At 44.6% G+C, this 14,805-nt stretch overlaps 1 protein-coding gene across 1 annotated transcript in view; it reads left to right on the top strand.

Moving 5' to 3' along the window:
- The first annotated feature begins 2,157 nt into the window (after positions 1–2,157).
- Positions 2,158–14,805, top strand: part of LOC131095409 (transitional endoplasmic reticulum ATPase-like) — a 48,225-nt gene continuing 35,577 nt past the window's right edge. Inside the window, exons 1-5 of the mRNA XM_058043104.1 lie at positions 2,158–2,303; positions 6,716–6,827; positions 8,787–8,959; positions 11,837–11,979; positions 13,514–13,644. Coding sequence (XP_057899087.1) covers positions 2,287–2,303; positions 6,716–6,827; positions 8,787–8,959; positions 11,837–11,979; positions 13,514–13,644 — 576 coding nt within the window. The 5' untranslated portion in view covers positions 2,158–2,286. The remainder of the gene's footprint in view (positions 2,304–6,715; positions 6,828–8,786; positions 8,960–11,836; positions 11,980–13,513; positions 13,645–14,805) is intronic.

The raw sequence follows: 14,805 nt of genomic DNA, 5'->3' as shown, positions 1-14,805 counted from the left end.
ATTGAGGGAGAGGAAACAGGACATGACAAAGAAGTGTGAGGTAGGAGCTGCTGTGGCCTCTTCTGAATGCTGAAGGGGCCCTAAGAGGACTTTGCCCTGCAATTCCTTCAGAAAACGTAACTAGGACAGTGAGGAATTAACATAGAGGAGATTGAAAACCCAGATGCTGGGGGAAAACGCTGTCCTGGTTCTGGCCAGAACAGGGTTCACTTTTTTGCAGTAGTTGGGAGGGAGGTTATTCTATACCACCTCACATCATTGCCGGGGGCGGGGGAAAGGGAATCTTGCTTCCAAGGAGAAGGGATTCCTCTGGGCTGAGAAAACATGGCAGACTAGTCTGGCATTTGTTTATTGTTGGGGGCTTTCCATGTAAAGTAGTTTTTTTTCTTATACCTTTTGTCACAGACATCTTTTGTGAAAAATCCTTTCTTTAGGATTTTTCCCTCTTCTGGGAAGCTGAGGCCCCAGAAAGAGAATGTAAACAATGGTTATCTGCTGCTGTGGAATGCAACAGGTGCACCTGTGATTGGCCCATGTTCCATGTTTACAATTAAGGGCCAATCAAAGACAAGCTCTCTCTGGGACAGAATCAGGGAGAGCTCCTTTGTTGATTCATTCCTTTTCTATTCTTAGCATAGCAGCTTCTGAACTTTTCTATCTATTCCTTTTAGTATAGTTTTAATGTAACAACCTTTTGTTATTAATATTGTTGCTGCTACTGTTCAGTTTTCTGATTTCATTGCTGTTTCCAGTAAATTGTTCTTATCTCAACCCATGATCTTCACCTTCTGTGCCTCAAAGTCTCAACTCAATCCCATCGACTCAGACCCAGTGGGAAGCAGAAGAGGGAGGGAGAGAGAACAGCCTGTGGTTTGGGAGAGTCTAGGTGGGGGCACCAAATTGGGGAGTACCATTCCTAAACCACGACAAACACTTTGCTGGGAGAGGTTTAATTCAGCAGAGAGACTCCTCTGGGCTGGAAGAGCCCCACGGCTGCTCTTCTTCAGTCCCACCTTACTGCTTGGGCTTTAAAAAAAGGAGGGCAGAAGAGAGGAGGCAGGGATTAAGTATTAGTCAGCTCTTTGGAAGAGACCACCAGATAATTAAATTATTCATAAGCATCTAAGAGAAAACAAGGCAGTGCCTGCCAGCACTGGATGCTTGAGAACAAGCATCGTACATGTCTAATTCCTCCTGATATGAGCAGGGCTGGGGCTGTAGATGCAATGCCACTTGGCTGTAGCAATGTTTCTAGTCCAAAGGAAATGCCACCCTGGTGAGGATGTGAGTGCCCAAACAGACCTAGAAGTGGTTGTGGAGGGGTGGCTGGTGATGGAAGAGCTGTGGGATGGCTGTTTCAGGTGGTTCAAGGGGAACTAGAGCTTCAAACCCCTGGTCGAACAGGGTCTGTGCTGGGACAAGCGGCTAGGAACGAGTTCTGCAGTGGGGCCTGGTGGGGCAGTCCGGTCCTGCCTAAAAAAATCAATCAGGGAAAAAAAACCTGCCGAAAAAAAAAAGAGGAAAGGAGTCCTGCAGGTACCTTTGGGTGGAGAGGAAGGGCTGGGTCCCTACACACACCTTTTCACTCGGGGGAAAATCAAGCCTCTGGGACATGTTCCCCGCAAAGCTTCGCCGTGGCCGCAAAGAAATCACCTTCTATGGGTCCAAACCTGCCTCACTACCCGAACCTAGGCCCGCGGTCCAGTCAGGAGAGCCCGGGCACGCAAAGGGCACTCGAGCACTCGCCTCTCGCCCCTCCTGCTTGGCTGCAATCCTTCCCACACGTTTCCCTTTCCTCGGGTGCTTAGCCAATCGCTAGGCCAGGGTAGCTCGGATGGCTGTCGTAGTGGGACTTTGCGCCTGGATTTTCGCGTTGGTGGATTTTTGCCATTGGCTGCTCGACCCGTATTGCCCTATAGAACAGCCACAGCAAGGAAGGCGCTGCAATTGATTGACGGGTGTTGCTATTGGCTCGTTATGATTGGGAGAGAATAGGAGCGGGGCGGAAGAGGGAAGAATGCGCGGTTTTTTTTCCTCGTTTCCTCGCTTCCACCTTTCCGATTGGCTGAGATGGTAGCCGGACGGAATTTCCGATTGGTCAGCGCACGCTGTTGTTAGGCGGGTGAGGCAGCGCGAGGCGGGGTTTCCTCTTCCGATGAGTCGGTTCTGAGGTTCGCTCAACGCGAAGCGTCCTGTCGTACCATCGCTTCTACGAGTCTGCCCAAGACCTGTCACCCGTCTTGAGGAGCTGTTGCCGGCCGCCTCACCTCTTTTCCTCTCAGCGCCATGGCCTCAGGATCCGAGTAAGTGTGGGCCGTCCGCCGGCAGGCCGCGGCCTAGGCCCGGCTGCGGTGGCGCTGGGCCCGGCTCGGCCTAGCTTTCCTTACTTCGCCTTCGTGCAGCACTACCCAGGCTGGGCCTGACGGCGAGCCCAATCCTCCTCCCGATCTTGCTGTGTCATTCAGGTTCTGAGGAAGTGGGGGTGGGGCCGGGAGGGGGATGGGCTGCTGTTCGTGTTTGCCCAGCAAAGAGCTTGTCTGCAGCGGGGCCCTGGGTACCGCCATCCCTCGCCTGCCGAGCCTCCTTGGGAAGTGTTGAGTAATGAGGGGCGAGGCCTGGCTGGGGCCGTCTCGCCTGGGCTAGGCCTCATCCAGGGAAGGCTTTGTTTTCCAGAGCCCGGAGCTTTGGGGTGAGCGGCTGGCCGGGACATGAGGGGGAAGAGGCGTGTCCTGGTCTCCTCCCCGCAGGTCCACAGCGGCCCTCGGATCAGGGCTGGAAGAGACTTGGCATTGGAAGAGGAAGATTTGTTGTACCGGACTAGACCCTGTGGCAGCTGAAGCAATCAGCTATATTTTTGTCTCCAGTATCTTGCCTCACTGTCTTCAGTTCCAGGCTGAGGGTCATATTTTGTGCTCCTCAAAAGTCAGTTGAGTAATACTGGCTTCTCTGCGCCCAGCCCATGTGTGCAAGTCACTTCACAGTCCCTTGAGAGGAGTAAAAATAAAACCTAAAGCTAATTTCCAAATCCAAGATTACTTCAAGTGACTTGTTGGCTTCACCAGAGGCTCTTTCAGTCCCTTTAGTGTCTGTGGTTTATCTTCTCCTTTTCTTTTGCAACTTCTGCAATTTAGACCCACTTGTCAGTTCCAGCAGGGTGTGCCAAGATTTTAAGGTGTGTGGTAGAGCTTGTGATGGAAGTGATGGTCTCAGAGGTGTATTTTGAATCTGAGATGAGCAGTGTTATTAAAAAGAAATGTATGTTTTTGCAAAGTTGTTCTCAACACATAGGAATCAAAAAAAGTTCCCGTACAACTGGGAAAAAGTTACTTCTTAGTTACAATTTTTGGGTCAATGCTGTTGGCAGCCATCTTGTCTAATTGAGCTTTAGCACAGAGTATAGCATTGCAAGACCTAATAGAGTGTTTCTGAAAAAATTCTTGGATTTGTGTGTGTACCTGTCTGAAACAGTATCTGAGAATTTAGTATCTTGAGCATGGGTATGAACTCGCTGCTTGATTGTCATGTGGTGCTCCAGTAAAGCGGCTGCAATCATCAGATATTCCACTCATTTACTTCAAGGGATTTTTTCTAAATACTTACCCAAAGAAAGTAGTTCAGACTGTAATTAGGATGTTCAGGGTGGTAAAAAAACACTGACAGATTTTATCTAGGAAGTGAGTTCATGAGGGTATTGATAAAAAGGTACACCAGCATACAGGAGGCATGACTGTTTTCACTTTTGTTACTAAAGCTGGAATAATTTTGAGTTGGTGATGTTTCATTGTATATTTAACATAGACATGCAGGAACAAGTTAGTTCCCTACTTTATGTGGAGCTCTGAAGGTTGGTAGTTGTTTTCAGAAGATTCAGTAATTACCTTCTGATCTCACTCTTCATACTGTCTACCACAATGCATAGCCTCTGGGCATTATCACATGCTGAACAAGGAAAGCTCTGACACAGAAAAATGATGAAGTGATGTAATTATAGAATCACAGAATGGTTTGGGTGGAAGGAACCTTAACAATCATGTAGTTCCAACCCCTCTGCCATGGGCAGGGACACCTTTTGCTAGACCAGGTTGCTCAATGCCCCATCAAGCCGGATCTTGAACACTTCCAGGGTCGAAGGCTGGAACTAGATGATCTTTGAGATCCCTTCTAACAAAAACATTCTATGATTTTATGAACCCACAGGAGAGATGCAGTGATAGCAAATGGTGATAATAATATTCTAAATTGCTATTAGAAGATGGGTAATGCTTGTCTGTCAAAGTCCTTACTCTTGTCTGTAAGAGAAATAACATCACTTTCTGGTGTAGCTGTCATAATTTCTTAACACCTTTTTTTCTTTGTCAGCAGAACTGTTAGGTCAGATAACTAAAGCTGACCCCATGCATTGATACTTGCACGCTGTATTTCTTGGAGAGCTTTTCAATTGCTTTAAGTGCAGCAATGTACTGACAACACTGATCCAGTTTTGCTTCTTACTTAGGAAACTGCAGATTCAGTTCTTCAGTACTGAAACTTTTTTCTCACACTCAGCAGAACTAAGTGGACATCTTGCTGTGCTCTTCAGCACTGCTATGTGTTCAAAAGTATCTGAACTTTTCTTCCAGATATATATATAATACAACTTTTGATTTATTGGAAGTTTTGGTCCAAAAGCTTCCACTTGCTGCCCAGTTCCTCTTCCATTTATTTTTATCTTGTATCCCAGACCATTTTTTAGGCTGCACAGCAATTTCTGCATCCTGAGGGGCAGCTGCTCAGTTTCAGTGATGATTTATGTAGCCAAAGTCTGGCATTGGTTTCTTATCAAAAGGCCTTTAGATCCACATTTCATGTGCAGAAGGATATGATTTGCATTTACACTTTGAATAGGCTAAATTGTTTTTTTGCTGTCCCTTAGCTTAAGTTTTAAAATATACATGCTAAATTAATTCCCAGTGTCCAGGAATGCTGAGGCAAGGTCCTTACAAGTAGGTGATTGTTTTTATACACTGTTTTAACCACAAGATCCTGTTTAATCTGATGATATATTGGTTTCTTGTTGCACTCTCAGTTTTCCTGGAAATCCCAGACCTTTTAGGACTTTACCCGGACCATGTTTTAGGTTTAAGAGGGAATGAATTCATGAGCTCCTCCCTGGAGGTATCCAATAGCCTTTCTTGTGTCTTCTTTGGGTTTAGAAAATGAATCTGTAGCATCTCACATAGTCATTGAAAGGGATGGATGTTGATTTCTCACCTCTTGCATTCTTTAATGAAGAGAGGGAAAAGGTGGCTTTTAAAAATGCAGTGAACATGCCAAGTGATGCACTGCTGATACAGTCTGTGTTTATGCTGTGTAGCTGCTTGCTCTGCCACTTCCACTCCAGGTTTGATTTCTTCTGGTTATTTTGTGCCCAAAACAGCAAAATGCAGCCAAAGTGTACATCCAGCACCATTGTCCGCAAAGCTTCCTACCCTTTCCTGGTGCTTGCTGTTTGCTTAGGACAAAGGAACAAAGGAAGACTTTTTTTTTTTTTTTTTTTTTTTTTTTTCTTTTGTGAGAATCAAACCAAACTGTGCTAAGTTTCTGTTTTGACCTTAGTCACTGGCACATCTGGACTGCTTTGAGAGAGTAGTCAGATGCCCACCAAGGCAAGTTACAGTAATCTGCTGCTATTGTGGCTGGCTAATATACAACTTCTAAGAGTTCCTTAGGAATCAGTTGGTTCAAGTTCATATTTATTTTGTAAAATGAACTATTTGCTATATTAGATTTTGAAGTAAATACATTATTCTCCCTTTCTTCCATTTCCTTGTTGTTTGGTGTGCTCAATTTTGTCAAGGCAAATGAATTATGTCACATATCTTACGGTGTAGTAGGCTAGAGCTGCAGTGAGTCCTGTGATGGTATTATGAAAAGGTGCTTATATCTTCAAAAAAAAAGTAAACCCCATTTTTCATGAGCACTTGAATATTTCTACTGGCTTGCTAGGTTTAGCTAATAGGCTTTGACAGCCTAAACTCTTACAACTCTTCCTGACAGGAGAGCTACAGCATTGTCCTTTAATTCCCCTATTTATCTGGGATTTGACACTAAAGAGACTTGAACTTTTGTTTCTGTGGCAGCAGTTATATGTGATTTCAGATGAATCTGACTAATTCTTTTAGGCAAAGCATCTTAGAGTCAGCAGCATCTCACTAACCACTTCTTTTTATATATAGCTTCATAGCTTGTATCCATTTCAGTAGTAAACTGACTGATGCCAGACCCCCTTCCTAAACCCAGATTAGCTCCTCTTCCAGGTACCTCCCCCCAGTTTATATACTGGGCAGACATTCTGTAGCGTGGAATATCCCTTTGGCCAGTTCAGATCAACTGTCCCAGCTATGTTCCCTCCTGGTTTCTTTTGTGCAGCTCCTCACTGGCAGAGCATGAGACACTGAAAAGCCCTTGTCTCAGGGTAAGCACTGCTCAGCAACAACCAAAACCATCAGTGTGTTATCAGTATTATTCTCATACTGAATCCAAAACACAGCACTGTACCAGCTACTGAGAAGAAAATTAATTCTTATCTCAGACAAAACCAGGACACTTGCAAACAAGTATAATTTCTAAAAGACAAGACAACAAAGAAACCTGTAGAAAATGGAGAACAAAACAGGTGCGTGTGAAAGGGGGAGCAAAATCACTTGGACTCTTTAACTTCTGTTTTCTCTCCCAGCTCTAAAGGCGATGACTTATCAACTGCTATTCTGAAGCAGAAGAACAGGCCTAATCGGTTAATTGTTGACGAAGCCATCAATGAAGACAACAGTGTTGTGTCACTTTCCCAGGTGTGTCACCTATAAAAACAAAGCATTTACTCTGACAATTTGCAAGCTGTTGTTGTCTTTTAACTTGAAATCTAATTTTGCAACATGAATCTAAGTATTTGTGTCAGAAGCTGCAGCAGTTACAAGTGAGGGAGGTGGGTTAAATAAATAATCATATATAATAATTATTAATAAATGAGAACATATATTCTGATTCTAACTTTTAGGATTCACTTGAGCTCATGCCCTTAGTCTGGCTTTAGGATTGGATCTTGACTAGTGTAGTGAAAACTCCTGTCTTTGTAGGTCTAGTATATTGCTTCTAAGATGTAATCCTTCGAAGTCAACCAACTCTCCTTCAAATGCTTGAATTCATAGAATCATTAAGGTTGGAAAAGACCTCCAAGATCACTGAGTCCAACCTTTGATGAAATACCACCATGTCAACCAAACCATAGCACTAAGTGCCATGTCCAGTTGTTTCTTAAACACTTCCAGGGATGGTGACTCCATCACTTCCCTGAGCAGTCTGTTCCAATGCTTAACAACCCTTTCTGTGAAAAAATTCTTCCTGATGTCCAACCTGAACCTCCCCTGGTGCAGCTTGAGGCCATTTCCTCTTACCCTGTCATTGGTTGCCTGGGAGAAAAGGCCAACTCCCACCTGGCTACAACCTCCTTTCAGGGAGTTGTAGAGAGTGATAAGGTCTCCCCTGAGCCTCCTTTTCTCCACGCTAAACAACCCCAGCACCCTCAGCCACTCCTCATATCACTGACTCTCTAGACCTTTCACCAGCCTTGTTGCCCTTGTCTGGACATGCTCCAGCATCTCAACGTCCTTCTTGTGAGGGGCCCAAAACTGGACACAGTACTAGGTGTGGCCTCACCAGTGCCAAGTACAGGGGGACAGTCACTTCCCTCAGCCTGCTGGCCACACTATTTCTGATACAAGCCAGGATGCCATTGGCCTTCTTGGCCACCTGGGCACACACTGGCTTGTGTTCAGCTGCTATCAACTAGTGCCCCCAGGTCCTTTTCCACTGGTCCACTTTCCAGCCACTCTTCTCCAAGCCTGTAGCACTGCATGGGGTTGTTGTGACCCAAGTGCAGGACCTGGCACTTGGCCTTGTTGAACCTCATACCATTGCCTTAGCCCATCAATCCAGCCTGTCCAGATCCCTCTGTAGAGCTTTCCTACCCTCCAGCAGATACACACTCCCACCCAAGTTAATGTCATCTGAGAACTTACTGAGGGTGCAGTTGATCTCCCCATCCAGATTATCAATAAAGATATTAAACGGGACTGGGCCCGACACTGATCCCTGAGGGACACCACTGGTGACTGGCCACGAACTGGATGCAGCACCATTCACCACCATGCTCTGGGCCATACCATCCAGCCTCTTCTTAACCCAGCAGAGTGCACCTGTCCAAGCTGTGGACTGCAGCATTCTGCAGGAGAATGCCATGGGAGACAGTGTTAAAGGCTTTACTGAAGTCTAGGTATATAACATCCACAGCCCTTCCCTCATCCACTAGGCAGGTCACCTGGTCAGAAAAGGAGCTCAGGTTGGTCAGGCAGGACCTGCCCCTCCTAAACCCATGCTGGCTGGGCCTGATCCCCTGGTTGTCCTGTGTCTGCTGTGTGATTGCACTCAAGATGATCTGTTCCATAATCTTGCTGGGCACTGAGGTCAGGCTGACAGGCCTGTAGTTCCCCAGATCCTCCTTCCAACCCTTCTGGCAGATGGGTATCCCATCGGCCAACCTCCAGTCCTTTGGGACCTCCCCTGTTAACCAGGACTGCTGATAAATGAATGTGAGTAGCTTGTTAAGCTCTTCCACCAACTCCATCAGTACTTACAGGTGAATCTCATCTGGCTCCATAGACGGGTGACGGTGTAAGTGGCTCAGCAGGTTACTAACTGCTTCCTTCAATTGTTTTGTCAAAAGTTTGTTCTAATGATGTTATTGGTTACAGGCAAAAATGGATGAACTGCAGCTGTTTAGAGGAGACACTGTCCTGCTAAAAGGAAAGAAGAGGAGAGAAGCAGTCTGCATTGTTCTGTCAGATGATACCTGCTCAGATGAGAAGATTCGCATGAATAGGGTTGTTCGAAACAACTTGAGAGTGCGCCTGGGTGACGTCATCAGGTGAGGACTAGTTTGTTAACTGTTGTGTATCTCTGGGTTGCCGAAATAATTTGTGCCCTGGCTTTGAATTGTTTTGGTCCATAGCAGAGACAGGGTCCTGCAGGAAGTATTCTTGCATCTTCTGGAGGAGGTCACAGAAATGTTTTCAAGTGTGTCTTACATCAAGGATCTCAATTTACTTTTGCATGTCTTTCTGGCTGTATGCATATTCAGATTAATACTAAGATTCTTGAAGACTCTTCGGGACCTTCACAAGCCCTGGTCCTATCATTAAGTAGTTGAATTACCCCACAGTTGTCATAGTATTCTTCCCAAATTTACATTGTCAAATTAATTCACAAGTTTTTTCCATCTAAATTTTTTAGGTTCGCAAGATAACTGAAAGGTAGTAAGCAACATTGTAATTGATCTTATAGTATGGCTAGCTCAAGCACTGAGCTGCCCTATAACAAACAGAAGTTAAAACTCGAAGTAGTCAAATATCAATATTAAAAATCTCTGAAGGTTGTTTATATACCAATTTTTGTTATAAAATAATTTTAAAATTAGGAATGCTGAAAGTGTTGCAAGAATTTTGTACAATGCTTGCAGAAGGTAGTGGGAAAGCATTGAAGGATACATTTTGACTTACAGGAGGCAGGTTCCATTCTGTGATGGGAGTGGAAAGAAAAAATATGTCAGCATTTCTTAAACATAAAAATGCTAATTTGCAGGTTTAGATATGTGAGAGCAGACAGTTATTTCTCCTGAGTATTCTTGTAATCTGGAATATTGTGCATGTTCTGGGAAAATTGGAACCTGATTTCTGACACTAGACTTCCTGGGGTGATATCTGAAATAATCCTTAAATAAAAACGTGTTTCATATGAACTGTAGAGGAGAGGGACAAGTCTGTTTCACCCATCTCTCTGCCATTAGAAAATGCAAGTTTTAAACATGACTGTAGTTGGAACAGTGTTTTGAGCTAGTCTGTGGATTTAAAATAAAGGTGAATCCTTACTTTATATGAGGTTACTGTTGGAGTCATTTCTAGTGTGACAGTTCAGGCAGTGCTGTCCCCTTCTCTGCTTGGACTGTCTGTAACAGTTCTCAGCCTTTCAGGTGTGTTACTGATTGTCTTGGCTTCATTGCAAGCGTCAGAGAATTTTCACACCTCTTGCACTCAAAGTTTTTCTTGCTGATCTTGAAGTACTTATTGTGTTAATTTCTTTGGCTTGGTTTCTGCCAAAATCCAGATTCATGCACCAATCACTTCCTGCTTGTAGTCTGTCAGCTGTTTTCCTTCTGTGGGTCAGTCTGTCTTTTCATTTACTCTTCTACTATATCCTCACTGTAAAGCATGTAGTTACAGAATCTCCTAATAGTCTCTAACAAACTAGCATATGAAACTTGCGCGCTCAGCTGCAGTTGCCCGTAGGCTTTTTTTAGCTGGCAAAGCCAGTTTGAGTATTCTGCCTCTGACGCAGCTTGATGCTCTGATGTATTGCTACAGTAGGCTGTTGGCCTATGTCGTAAAATAATAGCTGAAATTTTATTTAAAAGGGGGGAAGGGGCCTTCAGACTTTAACCTAAATATTAATTTCCACAAAAAGGGATTGACAGACGCCTAGCTATCCCTGGTTGGTACTGAGAACCTTTGTTCAGAATCAGGTTTATCAGCAACAGGAGCTCTATTCTAAGTTATGAGGAAGAGAGGAAGGAACAAAGATTTCCTCTCAATTCCCTTTCCCTTACAGCTAGTTCAGCAGTAGCTCATGGAATCACAGAATGGTTTGGGTTGGAAGGGACCTCAAAGATCATCTAGTTCCAACCCTCCTGCCATGGGTGGGGACACCTTCCACTAGAACAGGCTGCTCAGAGCCCTGTCCAGTCTGGCCTTGAACACTTCCAGGGATGGGGCATCCACAACTTCTCTGGGCAACCTGTGCCAGGGCTTCACCACCTTCACAGTAAAGAATTTCTTCCTATTATACAATGTAAATCATCTCTCTCTCAGTTTGAAGACATTCTTCTTTGTCCTGTCACTGCATGCCTTTGTGAAAAGTCCCTCCAGCCTTCCTTGTAGGTTCCCTTCAGGTACCGGAAGGTGCTATAAGGTCTTGCTGGAACCTTCTCTTCTCCAGGCTGAACAGCCCCAACTTTCTCAGCCTCTCTTCATAGGAGAGGGGCTCCAGCCCTCTTATCATCTTTGTGGCCTCCTCTGGGCTTGCTCCAACTGGTCCATGACCTCCTTATGTTGGGGGGGGCCAGAGCTGGACACCATATTCCAGGTGGGGTCTCACAAGCGCAGAGAGGGAGAATCCCCTCCCTTGCCCTGCTGACCACGCTGCTTTAGATGCAGTCCAGGACACAGTTGGTTTCTGGGATGCAAGTGCACATAACCAAGTCATATCAAGCTTCTTGTCCACCAACACCCCAAAGTCCTTCTCAGCAGGACTGCTCTCAATCCATTCTCCACCGAGCCTGTACTTGTGCTTGGGATTGCCCTGACCCAGGTGCAGGAGCATGTGTTGAAACAAAAGTTAGCTCATGACTCTTACAGGTCTTGAGGCTGCATTAGTAACTTGTGAATGTATCTTGGGCACAGCAAAGGGGAGCCTCAGAACAGCGGGGGAGGGGGGAGATAGTACTAAACCCTTCAGCAGTTTTGGATAGGGCTGAGAGGAGTGAAGGAAAGCATGTGTTGAAAAGACTAGCTCTTTGATGGGCATGATTTTTGCCTTGTCAGCATTCTTATGCCCGTGGGAAGTCTCCATAGGGCTTTGGAGGGTCCTTTCTGGCATTTATACTGGCCTGAGAAGGGACATCACTGCCTTTCTCAAACTTGGGTTTAAGTCCAGCATGATAGTGGTTAACTGAAGTTTTCTTCTGTTGCAGCATCCAGCCTTGCCCAGATGTGAAATATGGCAAACGTATCCATGTGTTACCAATTGATGACACAGTAGAAGGGATCACAGGGAATCTGTTTGAGGTCTATCTCAAGCCATATTTCCTGGAAGCTTACAGACCCATCAGGAAAGGTAATAGCACCTGTTATTGAAGTCCTGATGGCAGTGAATGTGAGCTAGTCCTGATACCAAATAAAAAGAATTTCTGGAAGCTTGCACAAATCTCCATGGAGCATTAGACTAATGACTGTAGAGTAAGATTTTGTTGTTGTGGATTTAATTTTTTCCTAAACTTCAGAGGAAAGAGTGATATCTGTTGCTGGCTGGTAGAACAGCTTGATAGTTCTCTGTCATGGTTTAATCCCAGCCAGCAACTAAGTACCATGCAGCTCAGCTGCTTGCTCACAACTCCTCCCTCCTTCTCAGTGGGGAGGAGGATTGGAAAAAAAGTAAAACTCATGGATTGAGATAAGAACAGTTTAATAATATTAATTATAATAATACTAATAATAATTGAATAGAGAGAGGGAGGGAGGAATAAAACCCAAGAGATACAAGTGAAGCAAAATACAGTTGCTCACCACCCACTGGCTGATGCCCAGCCCATCCTCGAGCCACAATATGTGGCTTCTGGGCAATTACCCCCAGTTAACATACTGAGCCTGACATTCTATGGTGTGGAATATCCCTTTGGCCAGTTCAGATCAACTGTCCCAGCTGTGCTCCCTCCTGGTTTCTTTTGTGCAGCTCCTCGCTGGCAGAGCATGAGACACTGAAAAGCCCTTGTCTCAGGGTAAGCACTGCTCAGCAACAACCAAAACCATCAGTGTGTTATCAGCATTATTCTCATACTGAATCCAAAACACAGCACTATACCAGCTACTCAGAAGAAAATGAACTCTTATTCCAGATGACACCAAGACATTCTCCTGTGGTTTTTTGCTACGTGGGATGGAAGGACATCAAAAAAGGCTTAGGTCAAAGTCAGTTTAATGAGATTTTTCTCCTGAGTTGCTACCACTTGATGGGATTTGGGAGTTGCTCACATATTAATCAATGGGTTAGATATACTAGCTGGCACCCTGACTAAATGCACTTTTTCCAAAGTAATTTAATTAATAACTGGGAAAGTGCATAAAAAGCAAATATATGTTTAGAGTTGTGCTAGTAGCACTTCTGCTGGAACAAATAGGTCCTAATACAATATATACACAAGTTGAATTTATCCAGCTCCTGTAGTCCAGTTTACCTAGGATTCATAGTGCAATATCATGTATTATTCTTTTTTTTTTTTTTTTGGAGTCAACCAATCTAGTTATAATAACTTCAAAACTAATTTAGATTAAATAAAGGCTTTTTGCCATTTTTAGAAATGTTAAATTGAAACTGGATGGAAAAGAATTGTGATACCTTGCCTTTGTGTTTTGTATTTAGGCAGAATATTATTTTTCTATTGTTTGCTGGTTTTGTTTGCTGTTTGTTTTTGATGAAATTTGATGGTGCTTGAGTGGTCACAGTCCATGCAGCTCTTGAATTTAAAATGCAGAGTAGTGTTAAAAATGCCAGCAGTGTATACCTGTGTAGCTCACTTCATTGTCCTCTGGGGCTGCTGGTAGTACAAGGGTTGACATTTTGCAGCAGGCTACTGAAATGTGGGGTTTTATAGGTGACATCTTCTTGGTGCGTGGAGGGATGCGTGCAGTGGAGTTCAAAGTGGTGGAGACAGATCCAAGCCCATACTGCATAGTGGCTCCAGACACAGTGATCCATTGTGAGGGAGAGCCCATCAAAAGAGAGGTGAGCAGAATCCTGCTGTGCAGTTCTACTGAATCCCCACTGTCTGAAATCTGTTTTAGTGACACTCCTTAAGAGCAGCAGTGTTTGCAGTTCCTGTTTTGGCATTTTGTGTATTGAATGTAATGATTAAAACCTCTGGTTTCAGGAGATGAGCTGCTGCTGAAGATAGAGAAATGTGCTTCCAGTATCCTTCTTCATATGCTGAGATAGCACCAGTGCATAGGTTTGCTGACGAGATGCCATACTTTGGCAGCAGCTCTTTTGCATCTGCTTCCATATATCTCATGCTGGACTTAGATTCATCTTTTAATTCTAAAGTTCCCTTGATACCTAGCAGGGAGGGCTTACAATGTTGCTGAATTTCATGCCATGTGAAAAGAAAGCAATTGGTACTTTTTTAGTGAGAAATTTGAAGTGTAAATTATGGATTTTTTTTTTCTTTTTTCCTCCCAGTCCCTTAAGATTTCTAGCCTTGAGTGTCCCTAGCTTGAGGCAGCCTGAGTGGATTGTGTGTCAGGTCTTGGCCACCTTACTGTTACAGAGTAGGAAATCTCAGAAATGGGCTAAGGTGACTGTATGCTTCATAAAGTAAGTGCCTTTTTACTGCCTGCAGATCAGGGTGAGTCTTAGCTTGTAGTTAGCTCTACCTTTTCAAAAAAATTCACCTCTGTTTGACACTTGTGAGGCCATGTCTGGGCACTAGATGAGTCCAGTTTGGGTTCTTCAGGATACAACAGAGATAGGAGCAAGTTCAGCCAAGGCCACCAAAATTGATGAAGGAGCTGGAGGTCAGAATGAATGAGGAACAGCTGAGAGTGGGTTGATGCAGCACGAAGAAGGGAAGGCAAAGATTCAGGGTTACTGGCAACTGCCTGATAGGAAGGTGTGGATAATCAGGCTCTCCCAAGAACTGCACCCAGGGACAGGACTAGAAGCAATAACACGAGCCGGATCAAGGAAAATTCCCAATGGAAAAAGGTTTCTCCAAACCCTGAAAGAAGCCCTGGAGAGGGCAGGAACCTCCAGACCTGGAGACCTTCAGCTCTTGGTAGGGCTAGACCCTGAGCAACCTGATTGAAGTATAGCAGTTCCAGTTTGTGGGACTTGGACTGAGCCCCTCTGAGATTCCTGGCTGTGTTGTTTTATTTTAGCATGGCCTAA

Source organism: Melospiza georgiana, chromosome W (genome assembly GCF_028018845.1).
Source record: "Melospiza georgiana isolate bMelGeo1 chromosome W, bMelGeo1.pri, whole genome shotgun sequence".
Taxonomy (NCBI): Eukaryota; Metazoa; Chordata; class Aves; order Passeriformes; family Passerellidae; genus Melospiza; species Melospiza georgiana.
Note: the sequence above shows the minus strand (reverse complement) of the source record. Positions and strands in the feature narration are given on the sequence as shown.